A 24,381-nucleotide genomic window follows, 5' to 3' on the forward strand; every position below is an offset into this window, starting at 1 on the left:
AATGTTATAGAACGTTTTACTGCTTATTTCTTGGCAATGTGTATTTTGTCCAGTTTTTTTTCTGTTTTTGAGTGCTTCATTGATAATCAATATTTCAGAATGAAACTTTGGGATCAAATAAACAGAAATTGTTACGAATAGTTCTTTATACAGTTTTATTATTTAGGATTGACTGCATTCGAAAGTCTGTTTGAAAAACACCTCCATAATTCATTATGCCTAGAAGAATTCTTGCACATTCGTACAAAGGTCACCTGTAGTTTGTTTCACTCTTTTGAATCATGTAAAACAATTAACAAGTTATGAAATTTTAAAATATTTCACTTCCAATACAGAATCGTTCAAATATAAGTATTCACGCTTAAGCACAGGCGAGAGTCAATCACCCTGTCACTGAAATTGATCTTTTTTAAGGCCCAAAAATTCCAGTGCATTTTCTGCCAGCAGCCTATCCTGTAACACAAAAAAGCAGTACTTAAAATGTTGTTTGTCAAAAAATAATAATACATAGCACAACAACATGCAATGGGAACGGTTTTTGCATCTGAATGTAATCTCATAATTACAATTGTCACTTTTACTGCAAATGCTGATCCAAAATCAGAGATGACGTCAACCTCAAGCTAGCAGGAGGATTTGAAGGGGCAGGAGTAAGCTGGTGTTGTGTATGGTGGTGCGTCAATACAGCAGCATAACCCAAACATTACGAGAGTGCCAAAGGTGGACGTGGACCTCTTAATTACTATTATTTGCTATGCACCGGTGTAACTCCAGCTAATAGCGGGGATCTACTGTATATTACAGTATATACTGGAGTGGAGTATCACCCATCATATCATGTGTCTTTGTAGTTCTTCCTTTTTTCCCCTGAGGTGCCCTTCAGCATGGCACTGAACGGCCATGCTGATGTAGGGTTTAAGGTTTAAGGCTACAAAAATTATATTTACATTTTAATTAGATTGTTCAGGTGTGCTTATTGTGAGTACCATATTTTCCAAACTATAAATCACACTTTTTTTCATAGTTTTATAGTTTCCTAGTTTCTTCACTAAATCACGGTTTTTCAGAAATATATTAATTAACAAAGCATGCTGTTTCATGTTAGAATATGGCCTATTATTAATTTAAAAAACATGCATATTGAAGAAAATTTTATGTATTATGTGCCTAAATTAAGCATTTCGTGCATAAAATTTTTTTAAATTAACTAAAACAAATATGAGGCATTCAGAAGATGTATTCAAAGATGATGTCATGATATGTAGTACTCTACACTGGTCACTAGGTGCCAGTAATGTTACTGTAACTGGTGAGACACACAAGCATCAGACTTGATCGCCAGAACAACAGGCTTTTTTTGCAGGTTTGAATTATCTCACAACAGGCACTATAACCCTTGTAGGAACAGCCATTACCCACGGCAAGATAAAACTCAACTCGGAGCCCACACCGTCACTTCCTGTCTGCTCCCCCCATTTAGTCTCTTGTTCTGTATGTTATTATGCAGTTGAATTACTGTTCTCCATCTTAAATGAAACAAATGTGTCTAAATAAATGCGACTTATAGTCCAGTGGGACCTATATCTGTTTTTTGTCCTCTTCATGACACATTTTTTGACTGACGCAACTTCCACATCATAAATTGGAGGAAAAAAATATACCTTTAGTGTTTGATCAAATTCTTCCATTGACTCAATCAGGGATCCGGGTTGGAGCTCACCCAGTGGGAATGGGTAATCAGTTCCAAGCATCACTTTATCCTTAAGAGATAATACATTATACAACGTAACAATGTTCAAACTTTACTACAAAACTTCAAAGATTTGTTCGCCCAAAACCCTTCTTTCTGTGACAAGCATCTAACATAAACACTGTTTTGGGCTTGTATGTTCTCCCAAACTAACGTCTCATTGATTTGTTCAAATGGGCTGTGCAGAGCAGGAGTCTTCTCAGACCACCTACAAGACATGGCAGCTCACCTTTCCAATGACATCAATAAGCAGCTTCAGGGAGATAGGATCATGAACAAGGGAGTCCGTGTAAAAAGAACCAAGGTATTTCCGAGGATTGGTTGTGTTGTCCACAGCGCACAAGTCAGGCCGAACTTTGTGGCCATGTTCAATTCTACCAATGGTGAATGGGAAAGAGCCACCTGGAGAAAGGTTGGGAAGGAATTTCTATATACTGTATTGTCAAAGATAAAATGTGTTGGCCGACAGTTTATGATTTACCTCCATGAGCAAAGCAAACCTTTAGTTTTGGGAATCTGTCAAAGACACCTCCAAAAAGCATTGAGCAAATAGCCATCGTTGTCTCTGTTGGCATACCTTTTGAGGGATATGAGAAAGTCATGTAAATGATATGGCGGTCCATTGGGCCTGTGAATTTTTGTACACATAACGTAGTAATGCACTGGAATATGTATTTACAATATACTTAGTTTTCTTGAATTTTACAACCAAATATTACCTATTCCAAATTCCTAACTTGACAAACGTGACAAAATATACAGTTTGCAGATGTGCAGAGGCCATACGCAATATATTTTGAGTTACCTTGCAAATTCACGGTTGTATCAGCCTGTGACCTGTTTTTTCCACTATGATTCAGACTAGAGATGTTCTAGTCACGAAGCAGTTGATCAAAACTCACAATTTGTTTTTCTGAATCAGAATCACAGGTACCCGTTTCCGTTCACTCACCCCTGCTATCGTTAGCTAAATTAAAAAAGGAAAGGAGTTAACAAGTTAAACGAGTTGTCACTAAGTGTGCAACTGTTACCCTAACTCAGTGCTTCTCAATTATTTCTTGTCATGCCCCCTTCGGGGGACTGAAACCATTGAAATGCAACAAAATGGAGAGCAGTGAAGCATACAAGCGTATTCAAGAGTCAAATTGCATGCTGAGTACGATAAATTGACTCACAGGTACTCAACAAAAACTCTGAGTTTCACTGATTCACAGGTTAGCCGAGACTTGAATTTCACTGACTCGTGTGCTAGGCGAAGACTTGAGTTTTACTCACTCACGGTTTGACAGAGACTTAAGTTTCTCTGATTCACGGCGCTCAATGAAAACTTGACTTTCACTGATTCACGGGTACTCGATAAAGAACTCAAATTTCACTGAATCATGAGTTGACAAAGAATCAAATTTCACGGACTAACGGGTGTTCGACGAAAACTCGACTTTCACTGACTCGCCGGTTGACGGAGGCTCCACTCTTGCTGCTCCACGGGTGCTCGACAAAGACGAGAGTATCATTGATGAACGGGTTGACAAAGACTCGAGTTTCATAAACTCAGACGAAGACTTACTTGACAAAGTTTTATTGATTAGCGCCTGCAACTTGTTGCGCATGTAAGAGTTTTTGCACATGTGACTGGTGACTTGGATAAATGTACCCGATTCCTCAATTACACTATATAATCATCCATCCATCCACCTTCTATCCCCACTAGGGTCTCCAGTATGCTGGAGCCTATCCCAGCTGACTTCGGGCGAGAGGCGGGGTACATCCTGGACTGGTCGCCCATCAATCATATAGACAAACAACCATTCACACTCACATTCCTACCTACGGACAATTTAGAGTCGCCAATTAACCTCACATGCATGTTTTTAGAATCTGGGAGGAAAGAGGAGTACCCGGAGAAAACCTACGCACGCACAGGGAGAACATACAAATGCAACACAGAGATGCCCAAAGCAGATTCGAACCTTGGTAAACATGAAAGATTTTTATTTGGAATATTTCATTCATCAACATGTATGATTAACAAGCAGTGTGGTCTCACATACTCACATTCTCTCTCATACACTCAAACTAAGTAAAAACACAAACATACATACACAGACAACCAGTCCAGGGTGTACCCCGCCTCTTGCCCGAAGGCAGCTGGGATAGGCTCCAGCATACCCCCGCGACGATAATGAGGATAATAAGCAGCATAGAAAATGGGTGGATGGATACATACACAGACATCTTCATTCAGTGCACGTGGGGCAATATTGAATATATCCTGTTCCTATTCCATTTCCCTTACCCACCAGCCAGGGCAGCCAATACTTAGCCATCCTCCCATCTGTCTGCATGTCCCAAGGGTGTACAAAAATGGAGCAATTCAGCTCTTCAGCTGCCTGTATAAGCAAGATACTGCAGGTAAGTATTTCTTAAACAGCAAAGAATCATTTACAAATCACACAGCATTTCACCAGGAGTATCCAAACACGTACTGTTGTAATCAAAATTCTTACAGCATAGAATGGATCAAGGTCAGCCGCATTGAGGTCCCAGTCGTTTATGTGTGAGCCAATCTGCACACCAGGGAAACCCAATTCCTTGACACAACGCCTCATCTCCATAATAGCCAAGTCGGGGGCTTGCATGGGCAGCGTTCCCAGACCCACAAACCTTTTGGGATGGCTGCGCACTGTTTGGGCCAAATCATCATTTAAAAGGACACAAAGATCCAGTGTGTCATGAGGTTTGGCCTGAAAATAAAACAAATGGATTAACACATTAACAACAGCAATGTAATTTTTTCATGAGTCAGTAAAAAAACTGAACTGAAATAAAATGTTAACTATAGCAGACACAGCAATGAAGATGGCTTATTTTCACTAGGGTTACCGGGGTACGCTGGAGCCTACCCCAGCTGACTTTGGGAGAGACGTGGGTACACCCTGGACTGGTCAGCTGTCAGTCGCAAACTCATTCATACTGTAACTGTCACATAGGCTAATGATAATATTAATACAGCAAATAAAAATAAATGAAAAAAACAGCACACCAAGAACTACATGGGAAGCTCATTTATACACAATAATCACTTTTATGTATTAAAAATAAAATGCATATTAGAAAAAAAACACTGCCCCCGATTCAGTCGGCACTATGCAGTATATGTAGTAGAGATCCACAATTTTCGCTGTTTCTCTATGTTTTCCTTGGAAATTGGGATCAACATTTGCAAAAAAAAAGTGATTATTGCATTTATTAGATTAAAGTCAACTCCAGAACGCTCCCCTTCTCGCTTCAACTGCCATTGTTCACTCGTAACACAGTCCATGTTTCAACCGTAAATATGCCTCACACGCTTATTAAGCACATTTTTAAAATATAACTACCTGTACATAAAACGCTTCGGTACTCACCATTAATGAGTGATAATGTAAAACGATAAAAGTGGAGTCGTGTTGTAGCAAGTCACAGCTAACAACTGTGGTGCATTCAAGAACCGCCAACCAAAATTATCAGTGTAGCATAAAGATACAAACGTAAAAGTTGAGGGATTGCTTAAATGTACGTTGTACATTTGACCTGTATTATCACGTATTTAAAAAGTATTACTGATTCATGGTGATTGGGTGATTGGAATGTGTTTTCTGTGAAAAAAACTGCCTATTTTTGGAAAAAGAAATAAATTTTAAAAAATGTTTGGATGATGTATCCAATAATTTGCAGTGCCCTGAGTGCTGAATTGCCAATGTGCGGCGATCCACTGTACGTCAAATACTATAACTAACAGTTTTTTGAGCATTGCCACTACCTTACCACGCAAAACAAAGCCCCAAATCTAGTTTCCTTTCCAAACATAATTGGTGCTTCTTACCCAGTAGCTGAACATCACAGGAACAGTCGAAAGGGCTTGAACTGTGACACCTGAATGTCATAATCACAAGCACGACTCGTTTCATTCATGAGACAATTGTTTTGTTGTGGCTGTGTGACACTGACGTCTGAGCATTTACCGTATTTATCCATGTCTCGTATTCGTGTGTCTGCATCCCAGCAGTTCTCTTGTATCACACGAAACAGCTTACCATCCTTCATCATGTTTGCTTCACCCTGAAATGAAACATTTGTGAAAGTTACTTGAACATTTTTCAGCACAAGAGATGGTTATTTAGCAGTAATTACATTTAAAACAAGCAAAAAATAAGATTGGAAAAAACAAATATAAATTGTGTCATTAAATATAGTGGAATTTGTCACAAATAAATCTTTTAATAATTTTTTTTTGGCTGGCTAAAACCATTCAGTGATCTTGGAAAATGTCCAAGTAAAAGGTGTCAGTATCAGTATTGGACAAACTGCCCCTGTATTTCCTTGTAATCGAAAACTGAACTTGTGATCATTTATTGAGTGCTCATCAATAGCCTGCAGTGACGTAGCACCCCAGCAACCACTATGTTCTGAGTGCAGTTGGCTAATGCCGCAAGCATTTGACTGCATAATAACTTCCAACCACATGATGGCAGCAGCCCGCTTATGACTGTTGATTCCAAACCAGTCTTAGTAGGGAAAAGTTGTCACGAGAAGGTGAGCATATGATGCTAAAAGACGCCTACGTTCACAGAGAATGGGTTGCTTAAGACGATGACCCATAACTTGGTCTCTCATCTTTAAACCTATAGGTAGTTGCAAGCTCATCCATCTTTTTAAGTTGGATCCAGAGCACTTGTAAAAGCATGATGTCATTCATTATGTGAACACACAAAGAAAATAAACTCGACTGACCTTGCAGTGATGGTGAAGCTGGACAAACCCATCGTATCCATACCTCTGCATCAAATATAAAGTATAAATGAATGTGTTATTGATGTAACAAATGTGTCAGAAAATACATTCCAATTGTCAATTGGATTTAAATGCATTACAACAATGATATGTATTTTGTAGATGTGATACGCACCTTTTCCCCTTTGTGCTAAACCTTCAGGTAGTCAGCAATCAATCAATTTATTTATATAGCGCCAAATCACAACAGCAGTTATCTCATGGCACTTTACACATGGAGGTCACATTCATAAATGAAAAACAGAGACTTTTAAATAGAGAGAGGGTGTCTGACCCCCGGATCGAGTGGAGGAGATGGTTCCACAACAGAGGAGCCTAAATAAAACTAAATGCTCTGCCTCCCATTCTACTTCTAAAAATTCTAGGATTGTAAATTCTGGGAGCGCAGTGTTCTCCTGAGTTGATAGGGTTCTAGGAGCTCTTTAAGATGTACCGGCACCTGACCGTGTAGTACTTTATACGCAAGAAGAATTTTAAATTCAATTCTAAATTTGACAGGTAACCAGTGCAGTGGGGCTAATACAGGTGAGATATGATCTTTTCTTCTGGTTCTGGTTAAGATTTGTACAGGAGTACAGCCAAGCAGCCAAGAGAGACGCTATGAAGTGAAGATAATAGACTCGAGTACAATTTCATAGAACAAATGCTCAGGGTAGCAGAGAAGGCTTTGCTAGCTCTGGCCAAAACATAAAAAGAGGAATAAGGAAGCAAGAACTCTGAAATAAGAGAGGATATAAAGAAATAAAGACCTTGCCTTTTTTTCCAGCAATAAACTGACCAATCATTAGCGAAAACTAAGCAACGCCTGTCCTTCATATTGATTAAAGTTTAACCACTTACAGAACACACTGATGTTTGGAGTGGGAGTGAGCTGTCTTGTTAAGACTCCACTGGGGATTGTCTGAATGTGTTTTTATGTCCTCTAGAACACACAAAAACTCCTACAGACCTTGAAATATGATTTTATAATAGAATCATATCAGTCTGCCCTATGGACTGTGTGGACTGATTCTCCACTCCAGGCTTATTCTTACATACAGTATTTGCTCCAATGCGTGTCATGTGAATGTGTCGTCTGTTTGCCTACCTGCTTCAAATTGGGCCATTCCTTTGGTAAAATATGATTGTGTATATCAAGCTTCATCTTTTTGATTGCCCTGGGGACGCGTGGAGGTCTGCCTGCAGCGTTTTTCATGCAATAACCGTGAGGAAATCCGGCAAAGTCACTCTTCTTGAAAGCGATGACCGTCAGGTGAATAACTACTGCTGCCACGCACCCTGTCATTTATTAACGAAGCTCAGAGCCAATTCTTTTTTTGTGGTTCATTGTTATTCCATAATGATGAAACTTTTATTTGAATAACTCTTAGACAAAGAAGTGTACCCCTCTATTATTATCCCTATTACTATCCATCCATCCATCAATTTTCTATGCCGCTTATCCTCACTAGTATTACTACTCCCACAATAATAAAGTAAGGGAAAAAGTGCAACAGAGGAAGCAATTACATGCATCGCACATGCTTAGTTTTGTCCAGTTCATAGCAGGAAACACATTTTGCAACAACGGCCTATCCAAACTCAGGCCTAACAGTCAATTCAGTGCTTGTGGAGGAGACAGATGGTGGAATGACCCAAGACAATCTCTCCGTGAGACAATAAAGTTAATCTTGAATACTTCTGCAGACACTACTTTGATAAGTAGTAATCCTCATACCTAACATTTTTTGGGAAAGCATAAGGTACACAACACAAATACACCGAACAACATTTAAGACTGTGATGAAGAATAAGACACTTTGACTATCATGTGCATGTGTTCGGTTTTATCCTATCCCAAAATTATATGATTACAACTTTTGGAGAAAGTTTGAGAGAGCCTTTTATGTTGTAGTATGACTGTGCCCCGGTGCACAAATAAAGCCTCCCTGTTATTAATATTATTATTTCATTTAGCTCAGACCTTGTGGTGACAAGTGCAAATTAGGCCATGTCCACACAAATATCATTATATTATGAAAAAAAAAACCCTACTCCGGTGTTACAATAAAATCTCTTTCAATAGCAGCGGAGTTAAAAAAAAAAAATTCCCTGTCCACATAAAAACACATTCACAGGCTGTTATTTGGATTTCGTCGTACACTGTAACACCTCCGTTCATCAATACAGTGATATAGTAGATGTACAATGCCGGGTACATTAAAAAGTCATTTAAATCAGCGCTCACTTACATGAAGGAAACATCCTAAATGTTTTTTTAATCTCCTGCATGTGTTAAGACGTACACTTCACTAATGGCGATAACTTTATTACTCGCGTTCTGTTGGTAAAAAAGGCTTAAAAAACATTTGCATTTGAAAATAAGGGACATTTTCCAGAAAATAGGGGAATATGAGAATTCACACAAGAGGTATGGAGACAATGTTGCACATTTCTATGTTTTACCTGTCTATACACAAACACTGAAGCCTGAGTTTATCCTCTCTGACCTCTGTTTTTAAGGACAAAAACCTGAATGTGCCTTATAGCATACCGTGGTATTGTGTTAGGTAAGTATCGCAAGATTTGGTGTTGGGTGTGTGATCCAGGATGGTTGAATAAAAATGCCATAATGGGAGTAATCCGTCCACATCTTTATTAATACCACAACATTCACCTATGAAAGTCTGAGACAGTGCATGAGAAACAAAGAAACATTTTGGTGAAAAACTGGGGTTTGACTATATTAAAATTTATTTATTTTTTTAATATCCATGTTTGTGTGGACATGGTCTTAGATCAGGCCAATACCGTATACAGTCGTCTTTCGTTTATCGCGGTTAATTGTTTCCAGACGAAAGTAGGATTCAATATTAATAAATAGAATATATTTTGGCAGTTACAGCATAGAAAACCCATTTATGATTTTTAATATTATTAGAGCCCTGTAGACATAAAATAACACCCCTACAGTCACCTTTACACTCCTATTATTTTTTGTTTACACCACATTGCGCAGGCTACGGGATCACTGCAGGGGCATAAGAGACAGCCACCAGTAGCATAGCAAACTACCGAGTCAACTAGTTAGCCTCTCAACTAGCTTGCATCTTTTTCCGCTGTGGAACACACATAAACAAGGTGGCCACTGCGCTTCGTCGTGGAAGCGTCTTCATCACATACACACGAATGGAGAGGCGACAGCGCGCAGGGATACAGCGGGAGGCAAATATAACACAGAGCGATTTGTGCAGGCCGGATTTTTGCAAGTAGGCGTTTTTGTGATGCAAACGTATTACTCGTTGGAACGCATATTGTTTTGAGAAGCCAAACCCCTTACTTGTGAAACCCCAGCGACTCCCTGCAACTATGTTCTTCATCACCAAAACCTGACCAGAACTGGACTTAGAAGACAAAGTGGGGGGTGAGTCGCTGTTGGTGGACTACACTGCTGATGGGGGATGTCATACAACTTGTCAAAAAATCCAAACTATCCCTTTAAGACAGTGTTTCAAACGGAGTGGGGAAGAAGGACAGACTAAGAAGCCAAAAACCTGTCACTTCGTCCATCGGGAAAAAAACGTTTGTCATGTCGGACATGCCATGGCTGACTCCATGCATTGTGAAGATAATGTAATATAATGTCATGTCTCATCAATGTAACATTACTGACACCTAATGACCAGAATACGACATATAGCTTGTCTTTCAATATTTTTTTGACTAATAATAGGTCATAGTCAACCACAAAACAGCTACAATTTATTAATTAATTTTTGAAAAACTGTGATAGATTGAGGGAGCAATGTTTGAACTGCGCTGTAGCGAGGGACAACTGTATCCTATTTCTTCACCCAGGATTTCACTGTGAGTGCGTCTTGTTGACACAGTTCCTCAGACCTTGCATGTTCCACTGATGCAGAAATATAGCATGGGAGATGCATATTATGAGCTTATTTTCACAGCCCTTATAAAAATACCAGGTCTGTGGTATTTTGCAGATACATTGTGGAAGCGTCTGGTGTGAGGAGACTGAAACTGCACTGACTTGGTTGCAGTTTTTACAAGAGGATATGTGGAAACAAAACCCCTTTACTGTTGCAAACTACTGTTGCAAATCTTGCAGCAAGAAGAAAAGTACGACTGATATGAGGAACACCTCTTAATTCATACTCCTTCTCTTAATTTGGCTAGCATTGTTGCTCCTGTCTGTATGTGCCTGTCTGTATGTGCCTCGACTGCAAGTACAGTATATTGGCCTTTAAGGTTAAATAATATATTTTAAAAATAACGTCTTCTTTCTTTACTATGCCAACTTTATGATACTAATATTAGGTTATTTTTCCTCATAATATTACGACATAAAATCATGGCTTTTTCTTGTTAAGATTACAAAAAAATGTTCTTCATATTTTGACTTTATTTTAGTAAAATTACTGCTGTTTTTTCCATTGTTGCTGCTGTTATTGTTTTTATTTTTCATTTTTTTCATTCAAAGAATGTCCTGCGGGCCAATAAAAAACAGCAGTGGGCCGCAAATAACCCCCCGGCCAGACTTTGGACACCACTGCTCCAGACTGTTCAACCCACTCCCAGATGAGGCTCAGCAGGATCCCATTATGCCTGTGTGAGAAGAAAGTGAGATATTACTCTATACCAAACTATATTATGATCCTCAACGGGCTTCTACAGCTCTTGGCGTCCATTGAGGGAGAATGGAGATACTGTCTCAGTCATTTTAGTCCTGTTAGCCATCCTCTCCTTAGACTCTTTCCAATTTGTTCCTTGTCATGTCTTTTTAGTCTGCCTCATTACTCCGAGCGAGCCACTTTTTCCTACAATTTCTTTTGCCAATATCAAGCATCTGTAGAGAGGCCCCTTTAATGTCTATTTTCATAACTTGTCTTAAAAGCCACTTTTTTGCACCCTGGCCTTGGACCCAGCATGACACATTGTTATTATTTGTTGTATTGTTTCTATTTCAGGACTGTTGTCTTTTATGTGTGTTTTTCACAAATACCTGTATGGGCAATACAGCAAATGTTGGTATCGCTCCTATTTCAAGTAAATACAGGGCCAGTATTGCCAATACCGATACTAACACTTACTTACTTTACACACACAAAGATTTTGTTTTTAATTTCTTGATCAACTTGCCCAAAGACAGCTGGGATGGGCTTCAATATATCCTAGTAAAACGAATGAGGATAATCCAAATATTTTAGGCAAACTAAAATGTATTTTTATCAATATGTGAATAACTTAATATATAAATCCAACAATACAATGTCACAATATCAAGAAAACAATACAATTATTCTCTCATTCATGTTTCTTAGACACTGCACAATTTTGAGCAAAATAATGTCACCAGTTAAAAATAAGTATACAAAAGCAAAAACTACTATTCGCTTGCATTCAAATGCCTTAGCTTTTTGGCCCCAAAGCCCTACTATGTCAAAGGACTTATATTTTGGTGCTATAGAATTGCCTATGAGATGGTCAGAGGTGCTTCAGCTTGCTTAATAGATAGTTGCTCCTTTTTAGGGATGCAGTAGAAGAACTGACTTCACAATAAGCTTAACAACACAATGGAACAGCAGGGGGGTCACTACAAAACGCAAAATACAGTTACGGTATCATAAAAGAAACACTAAAAGCATCACACAGAAATGTATTATTAATGTATTTTCTGTATGATTACATTTTTAACATTTTGTTAAGCAAAAATTGCTGAATTTGTACATTTCCTGATGAAATACAGGGCAGAAGCCTAAAACGAGAGAAAGCCCTGCCTCTGAGTGCACTCAGTCAGGGAACTGAGTTGGATCATGGGGCCTGCCAGCTTGTGTTTGTCTGCATGTCGCCAATAATATAATGTTGCAAAAACATTCATCATAAAGCATCACCGTCTACAGCTTGTGTAATGTCTTTAATGTAAGTGTTACATAATCGGACAATAAAATACACTGAAATGTTATACGAGGAGGCGCTGGCAGTACTCACTTCATCCTCAAGGGGTAGGGGTGTGCGTGAGCTGGAAAGTGCTCGTCACTGCCATCTTTGCAATGAATGAATGAATTTGACTGCCAAGATGGAGGATTATATACCCAAGCTCACCCGGAGGTGATTACACTTTTACAGCAAAGTATCAGAGCTTTTCCTGGAGAAGGATACTGTAGGGTGCATGTACTTCATATACAGATAAAAGGTGGCAACACATTCTTAAACAGGTTTTATATAATAAAGGCATTGGTCATTCTAGATCACTGTATTATTTTATTATGGAATTGTTAGATGAACAGTGTTGAAATGCAGATACTAGCATCTATCTTGATTGGGGATGCATTTCCCTAAAGTGCGCTGCTGAAAATGGGAGGAGGAAACAATGTGCTGGACCCGCCCGCCACATTCTCAGCACATCTCAGCCATGCATGCATCACTGCATCCAAGTCCAAACTGTCTCCAGCTTCGATAGACAGGCTGCTGTTTACTAAAGGGCACAAGTCTCTCTGCTCCCTGTAATCGGACGATAGATCTTACCTTATCATCATCTCTCACCTCTCCACCCCTCCTGCGCAATCGGGCCGCCACTGGTGGCGTTCTAACGGTGGCGCTTGGACGTCCGCTCTACTCAGCGAATCTTTCTTCATCATTAACAACACCCTCCACTTCGTCTGCTGCTGAGTTTGAAAATACAAAATAACTAACAGCGGCAATGACAGACCCGGCGACACCGAACCCCTACCCAGTCCCGGACTTGACCATTGTGGATCCGTCTTCAGGCGCTGTGCGGAACGGCCAGTGCGCCCCGGATGGCTTCAGTAACAACCACCATCAGCATGCAAAGAGCCCTATCCAGCCTGAGACTCTCACCTCCGGCCAGGAGATGAAAATCACCGACAGCGTGGAGGGCGAAGGTAACTGTTTCTTTTGGGTCTTTGTGCGTGCGTGTGCGCGGGTGGGACCCTGGAGAAATGTTTTTTTTTTAGCACAGATTTTAATAATTTATAGGTAATACATCAGCAGGATTCTGGTGAAAGCACAATTTAAAATCAGAATAGTGATTTAAGAAACACTTCCTAAATTAACTTGGAGCCTGGGGCCCTCAGACAGTCTGCTTTGAAGCCACCTTGGTACCATACCAGTCACATGCATGGGGGTTTAAGTGTGAATTTGCATCTGCCTAAGCCCTTTAGTTTGACTCTGTGTGTGTGTGTGTGTGTGTGTGTTGGGGTGGGGATTTGGGGGTGGGATCGTGTATGATTATTTTTTTCCCCCTACTATTATAATCCCATTCATTATATGCACTAGTGGAACTAAACATACCATACTGGATAAGTTGCCCTGTGTTATTCAATCAGTCATAAGCCTGTAACTCAGTTTATGTAGACCAGGGGTCTTCAATTAAAATTGAGTAATGTCCGCTTATGCAATTTTTTCACAGCGAGGCTCCGAACGTTATATTGCTTTAAACAGACTAGCTCATATACATATCAAATGTAATGAAACCATGCACAACACACTACAACCAGTGCTATTCAAATTGTGGAGGTGGGGGGTGGGATCTCGGTGAACTGTCAGGGTGACGTGAGGCAGAGAGGACTTTCAATATTAGTGCAGACCTGCCAACATGTATGAATTTGTTGTACTCAGCATCCAATTTGAATATGCTTGTAAGCTTCACTGCGCTCCATTTTGTTACATTTTGCCGGTTTCAGTCTGTGCAATACAGATAAGTAAATAGATATTATCAGTTTCTCAATAGTATTTCAAATTGTGGGGTGAGGAAATATTTCTGTCCCCCAGTGGGGGCATGACAGAAAATAACTGAGAAGCACTGACATACACACACTTATTTTGACACCTAAATTGCATTTAAAACGAAACAGGACAAAATTTCACATAAACAATAAAAAGTTTGACTGTACAAGCAATGAATGAACACCAGAGGCTTATTTTTAAGTTAAATAAAACTGCACCGGTTTCTCGGGAAAAAAAATCAATAATCATTTAATAAGTGTGTCTTTAACAGAAAAGCTGTGACAGTACATTGTTTACCTTTGAGTAAGCACTCCTCCACCGCTATGCCGTCAGCGAAAGATGTTTTGTTTTGCTCCAATATCCATACAATCCGTAGTGAAGACTCATTGCACGTTGTTGTGCTGTAAATTCATGTGCTATGACTCTCGAAGATTTTTCATACTGGGCGCTACAGTTTCAGAGCACATGAGACACAGCGTTTTGGCTCTGGATTCTGGAAGAATGAACACATATTGGTCTGTCCTTTCACTTATAAATGTTCGGTTTTCTCGATCAACTGTTGTTACTTTTGAGCAAGTCATGGTTCTAGTCGACGATTAAGCGGCAAAGAAAATGGATGGATGGATTGTTGTCATTCGCTCGGCAGGTAAACAAACCATTTCAATGGCTCATTCTGAGTGACGTCACAGCGTTTGCTGTCACGTTAACCGTGATAACTGAAGTAATCACGCAAACTGCTGCTGTGATCAACCCACGAGCATGATTATATGTTTTATATTTCACATTCACTTTAATTGGTGACTGGTCCGTAAAGGGCCATCACTGGGACGGGATACAGACGCAAGGTCCGCCTTTTAGTGATGGCTGATATAGACACTCACTATGTTTATTAAACATAGTGAGTTGGATGTTGCATGTTTGCATGTTTGTTGCATGTTTGTTTGTTTGTTTAACCAACAACAATAACAAAATGTAATCACTTTGACTGAGGTGAGAGGTTATACACCTTATACACTCCTGATCAAAAATCCAGTCGTTACCACACAGACGAGGGCCTTCAGTCATGAGGGATGCCCTCTGCAACATCTTCACATAGCCAGCAGCCATTTGACGCCCCTGCACAACCTAAAGTTCCAGTTCCCAGATCACCCAGGTAAAAAAAATGCCCAAGGCATGCAGGGAGCCGCTCCCCGCATGCCTTGCTACACTTGTTTTGTAAAAAGCTAAAAATACCTGTTTAGAGTTAACATAGTTGTCGTTTATTAGTTATTATTTCCCTTAGTAGTAGTTGCCCCATGTGTGCTTACACGTTGTGTTGTAATTTTTGTGTTTGTTGTTTGTTATTTCCCTTTCTAGTAGTAGTTGTCCCATGTGTGTTTACATGTTGTGTTGTCATTTTTGTGTTTGCACCGTGATTGTAATTACTGTTCTGTCTAGTGACCCCCGGTTCATTTCCCTGTGTGACAAGCTCACTGCAAGTTCCGTGATGGCTATTGCTTGCCTAATTAAACAGCTTCATGGCAAAAAATTACTTACATTCTTTAAAATCAGATATTTATTAAAGGCAGTAAATAGCAGTGCAGCATTCAGCACATTCAAGGCCCACATTGGGTCAGCACTGATGATTTAACACTAGAACTACCAAGAAGGGGCCTAAAGGGGCCATGGTAGTTCTAGTGTTAAAACGTCAAAAATGATCAGTTTCCTTGAAGTGTCAGGCAAATCGAGGTCTACTTTTCCCATGAATTGGGGATAAAATCAAAGTTATGTGACATCAAGTGTGCCAACTGTTGAATTCAAGTAATTGGGAAAGTAAATATGCAGCAGAATCAGTAAATGGCGAATTCTTGCCCTGAGAGACTTTTGGAATATCATGTCATGTGTTGTGGGTCACTCAAAGTGTGTAATTAACCTTTGCAGCAAGATAATTTTTTTAAGATATGTGACACACACACCCCTGCATACACATGCAAGCATGCACTCAGACAAAACCTGTGGAAACATGTCTTGAGTCTGATCACCCAGCTATGGGTCATGTGATTTTAAAGCATGCTGTCATACTTCCCCCTCTGCCACACATACATGCACGCTTACAACCACACACTTCCCCTTCTGCCACACTCAAAATATTGAATAATTTTGTTCTTTTGGCATATAGTATATTTTTCTTGATGAAATAAGCTCTACTGTGTGAATAGAGACAGGATTCTGAAGGCTCTGATGGCATGCCCTGCAAATGTATGATAATAAAAATGATTGCTTATGAATATCTATGCTATCCATTGGTTTGGTTTAAGGCCAGCAAAGTCCGATTTAGGTTAATGGTAGTCCGATCTTCAGGATCAGGATTGGCGGCTATTTGCTGTAGGGCCGATCTGGTTGCTGTACCACGTTTGTAACTCCGAGCCACCCTCCAACATGGTAGGTGCAGTAATCCGCCTCAAAGCTGGTTGTCCCTTGACTCCCGCCATCCACAAGAAGAAAAAAATGCAACACCACCATGCAGACATTTCCACGGTGTACTGCGGTGAAGTTAGTTTCATGTTGGACGTTGGACATTCAGCTCCGTAGCTACAGCAGTAGTTCCCCCTCACTGTGCCTATGACTGCTGTGTTATTGTACGGTGAGCTCACACGCAGTGGCGGAGCTACACGGTGGCCAATGGTGGCCGTGGCCACCCTTGGTCACTTTCCGGCCACCTCACTGGCCATCTAGACATTTCAGGTATCCACGTATTGCCACCCCTATATGAGTAATGGTCTCACCTTGGCCACCCAATGAAAAATTTCTGGGTCCGCCCCTGCTCGCATGGGAAGTGCTGCTCTAACCGCTGGTTGTTTACACTCGGGACCATCAATAAATTACTATTGTGCTGAAGAGAGTTTGTTAAAAAATGTAATATATTCTAAATCACACCACAACTTTATCTATAACCATGTAAAATTATTAGTCCTACTCTAAAAGTATTTTGCACACCGATTTTTTTCAAATTTTATCCTTTATTGGACGGACTTCTTTTATTTGATTTAGTTTTTATTGGATTAGGGACCTGACGCACAGAGGCCAGACAATATTGTTGGCCATGTTGTGTAACAAGAAAGTAAATTCGGCAATACTTTGGTTGCAGTAATTTTTATTTGAAGAGCTATTTTCATAGCCATATTCAATTCCAGAAATTCATATTTGTAAGAAAAGCTTATTGTTAAAAAAAAAAAAAGATAAGTATTGGATCGGCAAGACTGTAAAAAAAATCGGATCGGATCGAAAGCCAGAAATTTTGGATTGGGACATCCTTCGTTAATAGCATTTTTATGATTTCGAAGTTAATCTGCTGATTTGCTATGACGAAAGTGTGACTTCTGTCAGTGAAAAAAGAAACAATCTGATAAGTTAAATAGTGAAAAATGGTGGACATAATCCACATTGTGACAACAAATGTAAAACAGACTTTACTGTTGCAATCACGACCTTCATGACCTTCACATTGCACAGTGTTAAGATATCATTTACTGGCAAATTATATCATGATGAAGTTTGTTATCAGCTTGCTGTACGACCACATACCACATCTGCCTCAAACTAGCCACAGGTGACGATGACATTCCCAAGGAAACTTTGTTGGGTTGAATGAGCAACAGTGAATGAGGTTGAATGAGCCACTCCTCCCATGGAATGAAACAGTCTTTGGGGGAGAGATGTTTGTAAGGTGACGGTGCAAACCTCCTTCGCTGTTTAGTGAGGGCCTTTCTAGTTTGACATACTGTAGATGGCTTCCTTCACACCTCTTTCAAACCAGCGGTCCTCACTATTAAGAATTTGGACACAATTTTCCTCAAAGGAGTGTCCCTTCTTTTTGAGTAGCAAATTAACTGCTGACTTTGGGCCCAAAGAAACTGCCTTTCTGTATTGTGCCATACCCTTAGGTAAGGTTTGTTTGGGCTCTCCAATGTAGAGGTCATTGCACTCTTCACTACACTGCGCTGCGTAAACAACATAGCTGAGATTGCTTCTTGGAATTTTGTCTTTGGGGTGAACCAGCTTTTTGTCTTGAGGGTGTTAGTGGGTTTGAAATGTAGCGGTACGTTATGTTTGGAGCAAATCCTTCTGAATTCTGACAAACCATTCATGTATGGGACCACCACATTTTGTTTCCTGTTTCTATCCTCAGGCTGGGGTGTACATGACAGTCAAACATGCATTAACAAGAGCATAGGCAAGATAAAAGTATTTTATGGTGCATCAAAACCTGCCTGTCAGCCCTTCTTCTCCTGGCGGATTTGACAAAGGCCCAGTTAGGGAACCCATAGTTACAAAGAGCCTTCCTGATGTGTGTCTGCTTCTTCTGCTTTCCGTTGTTGGTGGTAGGGATTTTCTTTTTTCTGTCCTGAAGGGCTCTGATATAACCTCTAGCTTGTGTCCTAGTGGGTGATGGGAGTCAAAGAGTAAAGTACTGGTTCATGTAGGCAGGTTTTTAAACAGAGGAGGAGGTCTGCAGCATTATATATTGTCTTCTTACAACAATGTCCGAACATCTCTCCCCAAAGATAGTCTCATTCAACAAGAAGAGGGGCCACTAAAGAGATATTTTGACACCAGGTAAGCGAACGGCCTATTGTTATGCAGGACAGTCGTTCACCAGCCATGCCTGGCAACAAGCACAATAGCAATCATCTTGTGACCACCCCCAGGGTACAAACCCACCAGAAACATAAATAAGGAAGCTCTACACCTACAATCTTAGAACTGAAGAAGCCTTTTGGATGAAAGGTGAAACATCTTCAACAACAAGAAGAGTCCATTTGCCTTGATTCAAGCTTATAGGAGTACCATGATCTGGAGGACTAAGAATCTACAGAGACTTATAGACCAAAAGGCTTATGAAGGCAAATTTTCTCACCTCTTCCTCCGCAATAAATATGTACATAAGTGTTGATTTGTGTGGGTTTGTTTACTGCAGTTTAAGATGATTGTTTCTTCACATTAGCTTGAAAAACTACTTCAGAAGTGTCAATAGACCATAAGTAACTTGATAAAGATGCTCTCTAAGTCTTGGACAAGACACTTTTTTTATACACTGAATTTAGCCTGACACTTTCCTTGTGTTTTATTACAGGCCTCCTCGAGAGCAGTTTGCGCCTGAAGCCTCACGAGGCTCAGAACTACAGGAAGAAAGCCCTCTGGGTCTCATGGACCTCCATCGTGGTCACCCTCATACTGGCTGTGACGGCATTCAGTAAGCACTTGATATTCTTACAAATATGATTTTATTATACAGGAACAGTCATACGAATACAGTGAACTTAATGTGATAAAGTGGTGTAAAGTGCGTGAGTATCACAAGCAGTAGCAATAATGCTGACTGGGACGGTTTATTTCTTACTTCCTTTTGCAATAAGAAACATGGAAACATCTGTCGAAATACTGTCACAGATATGCTGTAAGGATTTTTAATCCCTTCTGTGAATCACTATTTAATTTTTTCAGATCATTTTGTTTCTGCAAGCATAACATCAGAGCAGATTTGCAGCCCAGTAAGATGTTGGTGACATTTTGTCATAGGGATTTACTACTGTGGGCAGCAAGAAGGTTGTGGGGCCACCTGATTAATTGCAATTTACAATAAGGTGTCACGAGTGGCCAAGGCCAGTGTTCGGATCCCAAAATGCAGAGGCAAGTCAATCCGTGTAACAAAAGTTTATTACAAAAAGTGTCCTCACAAGAACTTAAAAAGTCAAACAACAAAAATACAAAAGCACAACACAAACACGGAGCCACGGAGAAATATCTAAAGAACAAAAAGGGCTGCTAGACACGGAGATTAAAGGAAAACATTTTTACTACAACTAAAAGCGCTGCTGAAAACCAAGCAGGAAAAAATATCACTAGAACTAAAGGTGCTGCTGAAAACCAAGCAGGGAAAAATACTAACCATTAACACAAAACGCTGCTGAATACCAAGCAGGTAGAGTCTAATGCAAGAATGCAAAAAATTGCTGCTGTTGGAGGAGGAAGCCAGGAAGGGAGTCAAAATTACTGACAATAGGCTGCAGGTGTGTGCCGGTAGCTCCTCCCATGCCAGTCAGCAGTGTGCTGCTACAGATAGCAGACAGGCGGCAACAAAGCAGCAACACAGTTTGTGACATAAAGACGCAGTGGAAGGATGACACGTTGCCTGAGGGAAATGTTATGGGGTTGTGCGGCAGTTCAGTGGTCTCCATTTTAGTTTGGTTAGGTTGGTACAAATTGTCCTCTTAAGAGAGGAGATCATGCTCTGCTTCAGAATGCCACGGTACATGTTGGAATTAATGTTTCCATGAATGAACCGGAGCACCCTAGCGCTGGCAGCAATCATGCAGCTACCACCAACATGCCTGACTGAAGGCAATACACAATCCTCTTGGCACTTAGCAACATCTTATGTTGCCAGCTATTTAGACAATAATGGCTGTGTGTGAGTCATTTTCAGTTGTACACTGACTGTACACTGATTACTCTAAATGATATCCAAATTTCATTTGTATACAAGTACATTTGTATTATAAAAATGATTATAAAAGTCTGAGGATTGCACTCCTACTGTATGTATTAATAAAAAAATGTGATGCTGTTACCTTTGTAGCAGCTGCAACAACACATCAGCAGAATTTAATATTGTCTGCATCAATTATTTGTCCCCAGTAGGCCAGTTAAAAATGTGCATATGCCCCCTACAACCACTAATGCCAAACTAGGGGCTGATGGCATAGCAGAGCTAGTTCACAGACAGAATTATTATGGAAGTACTGTAACTACATCCAGAAAATAACACTATAGGTTTGATCTGGTGAGCCGTTACACCTTTTGGACCCTAGCAGGGCTGCAACTGCAAATACAAATCAAAAGACACTGGTCGTGAGAATACTGTTTTAGGTGTAAAAGGATTCTGAATTATGAAACTTGGCTGCCCTGGAAGGGACTTTTGCTGTTTTGCTGTTGTCTAGTACAGTATAAAGATGTTATGTGGAAAAATTCAAATGAAAGGACATAGAAAATAAATTGCAAGGTCACATTTTTAATGCATTCTTCCCGTATGATCAATTGGTAGCACATTGCATGTGCAGTGTTTAAGTCTTTGTAGTTAGCTATCAAAAAGCAATCAATCTAAATACTGAAATGTGCGAATAAATACATTTCAGCCTATTAGACAAATTACACAGTACATGCATTTTTGATGCGTAACACAACACTAAACATGTTTTTCTGTCTAGAAATGTGAACAAACACTGTGAAAACACTGCTGTCGTTGTCAAACTCAGAGAGATGTTCAGAACACGACAAGACACTGCATTAGATACACTTACACATAAGACACAGTAGTTAGTTATTAGTCAGTTTTGATTCCATTGCCTTGCTTGACACCAACACCATTTTAATGAGTTGGTTTTGATGCAGTTCTTGTAGTTGATCTTACTTACTTAATTAGATTAGATTGTGTCAGTGTACAAAATCAAGTTTTCCAGAGAGTTTCTGGTCACTGGAGTCTCAATGTTTTTTTGTTTTTTTTTGTGGTTTCTGTCTTTTGATGCATTGTTATTATTGTACATCTAAATCTTAGGGTCAAACACCAGCTGCATTTCTTACCCTGGCATTTATGCTAGAAATCCCTCTGATGTTCTAATAAAGCTCAGACACGTTCTCTGCACCCGATGATGAAAAACCTGAGAATAGTAATAATAGTAATAATAATAATATAAGTTGAGGTGCACTCAAAACTTGCTTATTTTTTTCAGTGTTCAATCACCACGTCATAAAAAAACATGTAAAAAGATAACTGAAAAATAGTGACACATAAAACCTCGCACTGACCAAATATGTCAGCGATAACACTCATGATAATTGGACACCACATGATTTTTAGATATAAATATGTAATTAACTTAACGGTTTATTCACATGGAGTAATTTGGCCCCATAACTGTAGCCTAGCTTCTTGCTTTGCAGCTGTTCTGTACAAAACAGAGGGCCTTCAAGAAGCTTCCCACAAAATTTAACACTGTGATGGAAGCAGGTAATAATTGTTATTGGATTTCCAAAGATGCTGTACTTGGTCGTTATTATATGTGCAGCAGAAATTGTGTATATTTTGCAAATAGCACATCAATAATGACTTCCGCTTCAAATCCTGTTACATGATGGAATTACAGTGAGTATCAGAACCACGGCATTCCTCTCAGGTTTTTGTGTCCTTTTCCCCCCAATTTCCAGGATTGAATCATCAATGAAGAAAAGACCAAACGTTATCCAAGATTAATTTTTATCATCACTATACCTCAAATACAACTGTAGAATTTCCATTTCACCTATGACAAACAATTTCAAAATATAAATGGAACAGATCCTTGTAAAGGTCTCTGCAGGTTCAGAGAATGTGTCATATGCTCTTATAATCAGACGCGTTTTTTGGGTATATTAGATATATTAGAGTTACGACGCCTAGGAAGTACAGCTAAGTGGTCAGGCGACCCCTCTGAAGAAGACTGCAGATGACAGTCAAAACTTGTCAAGGTAAAAAAAACTCCATCTAATATAGCCTACTTAAAAAAAACTGAACATATAGAAGCAACACTTTTTGTAGTTGTTGTTGCTGTTGTCTTATGACACATAGGGTGTTCCTCATGTAATATAATGTTATGAGCGTGATGCAGGATGTTGCTTGGTCATCTTGGCTAAGCATCATTCAAGTCACAATGTGTCGTGTGATATTCAGTGGTGAACACATTACTGTTCTCAAAATATCCAAAGAGTCACACCTAATTTACACATTAAGCCCATTTTTTATACATCATATCAAGATGTTTACGTATGTAAGACATCAGTGTCATCAGTCAGATTTACATAAGTAATATTGTCCATTTATTACTTGATTATACTCTTCTACAAAACAACTGAACATAATCAATGTCTATTCATTTCTTCATAAATATACAAAAATCATAAATACATTAAATCTTTGTTCAGGAGAAGAATTAAGGTCATTTTTCATAAATTTTGCTGGCCCACAGTACAGTCGTGACCATCAACACCTAAACTTAGATTTAGTCTGACCAAAGGCAACAAGGACTAAAGGGAAGGACGCTTGCAGCATGACTGTCTGCAGTCAGAGGGGATGTCACAGGTTCTTGGTTGAGAAATCAATCACTGAAAGCAGTGATCTTCCATGTTGAGGTGGACAGAAAACAAAGGAGTGATGAGTGTGAGAGATGGATGAGAGATTGGAAACACAGATGAATATGGAGATGCCATGAAGCTCCCCAAAGTGAGATGATACCATAGGGATGAAGCCGGTTCAATCTTGGCAGACAGCAGAAGGGTTGTGATGGCTCAACTTTAAACAACACCACCCCTGCCTGTGCCCTAGTTTCTGCTCATTATTTAGCCATCTTGTGTCTTTTATGTCTCATCAGCTTGTTTCTCTTTGCTGCATGCTACTTAATGTTCGTTCTCATTGCAACCTTCTTCATCATTTTTATTTAATTTTAGGAGGATGTGGATCAGGTTGTCCCTTAAATAGCGGATGCTCTCATTAGTATATTTGAAATTGCAGTGAACTTCATAACATTAAATGCATCCTGGTCAGTCACCTTCATCGACCACCAAACTAGTGCGTGAAAAAATTCAAATAATTTCACCTCATAGTTCGTTTTGTGGTATTATGTCATCAGTGCCCTTGAGTGGGACAGCAAAACACAGCTTCCTTTTCAAATATGGTTCCCTCATTTTCAGCTCCCTGCAGAAGTGCTGTAATTATTGAGATTCAACCCAGATACATAAAGTCAAAGACGACATAGTTATAATTAAAGCATGATTTTCCTCTACGATGTGCAAAACATCGCAAGGACAAAAACTTGGTTGGAAGCCACAGATTAATCCCAACCTTTATTGAGCCAGTGCACATAATTTACATTACAAACATCTCACGCACATCACCAAACACATATGTTTTACGGATGGTAACAGTTGGATAGATAGGTCAGTTATATACTTCCTGCCATCTAGTGGAAGAGCATTTAATTGTT

At 39.6% G+C, this 24,381-nt stretch overlaps 2 protein-coding genes across 2 annotated transcripts in view; one reads left to right on the forward strand and one right to left on the reverse strand.

Moving 5' to 3' along the window:
- Positions 1 to 160: 160 nt before the first annotated feature.
- Positions 161 to 13,479, reverse strand: acmsd (aminocarboxymuconate semialdehyde decarboxylase). The gene is made up of 10 exons (XM_054788084.1): positions 7,671 to 13,479; positions 6,524 to 6,568; positions 5,755 to 5,851; positions 5,616 to 5,665; positions 4,258 to 4,494; positions 4,047 to 4,140; positions 2,232 to 2,327; positions 1,980 to 2,152; positions 1,662 to 1,760; positions 161 to 453 (listed from the first exon to the last, which is right to left on the reverse strand). Exons 1-10 carry the CDS (start codon positions 7,866 to 7,868, stop codon positions 391 to 393), a joined length of 1,152 nt encoding a protein of 383 aa, XP_054644059.1. The 5' UTR covers positions 7,869 to 13,479; the 3' UTR covers positions 161 to 390.
- LOC129188078 (transmembrane protein 163-like) overlaps positions 12,941 to 24,381 on the forward strand; it is a 40,875-nt gene continuing 29,434 nt past the window's right edge. The window contains exons 1-2 of the mRNA XM_054788086.1: positions 12,941 to 13,482; positions 19,440 to 19,559. Coding sequence (XP_054644061.1) covers positions 13,281 to 13,482; positions 19,440 to 19,559 — 322 coding nt within the window. The 5' untranslated portion in view covers positions 12,941 to 13,280. The remainder of the gene's footprint in view (positions 13,483 to 19,439; positions 19,560 to 24,381) is intronic.

The sequence above is a fragment of the Dunckerocampus dactyliophorus genome, chromosome 9, assembly GCF_027744805.1.
Source record: "Dunckerocampus dactyliophorus isolate RoL2022-P2 chromosome 9, RoL_Ddac_1.1, whole genome shotgun sequence".
NCBI classification, from domain to species: domain Eukaryota; kingdom Metazoa; phylum Chordata; class Actinopteri; order Syngnathiformes; family Syngnathidae; genus Dunckerocampus; species Dunckerocampus dactyliophorus.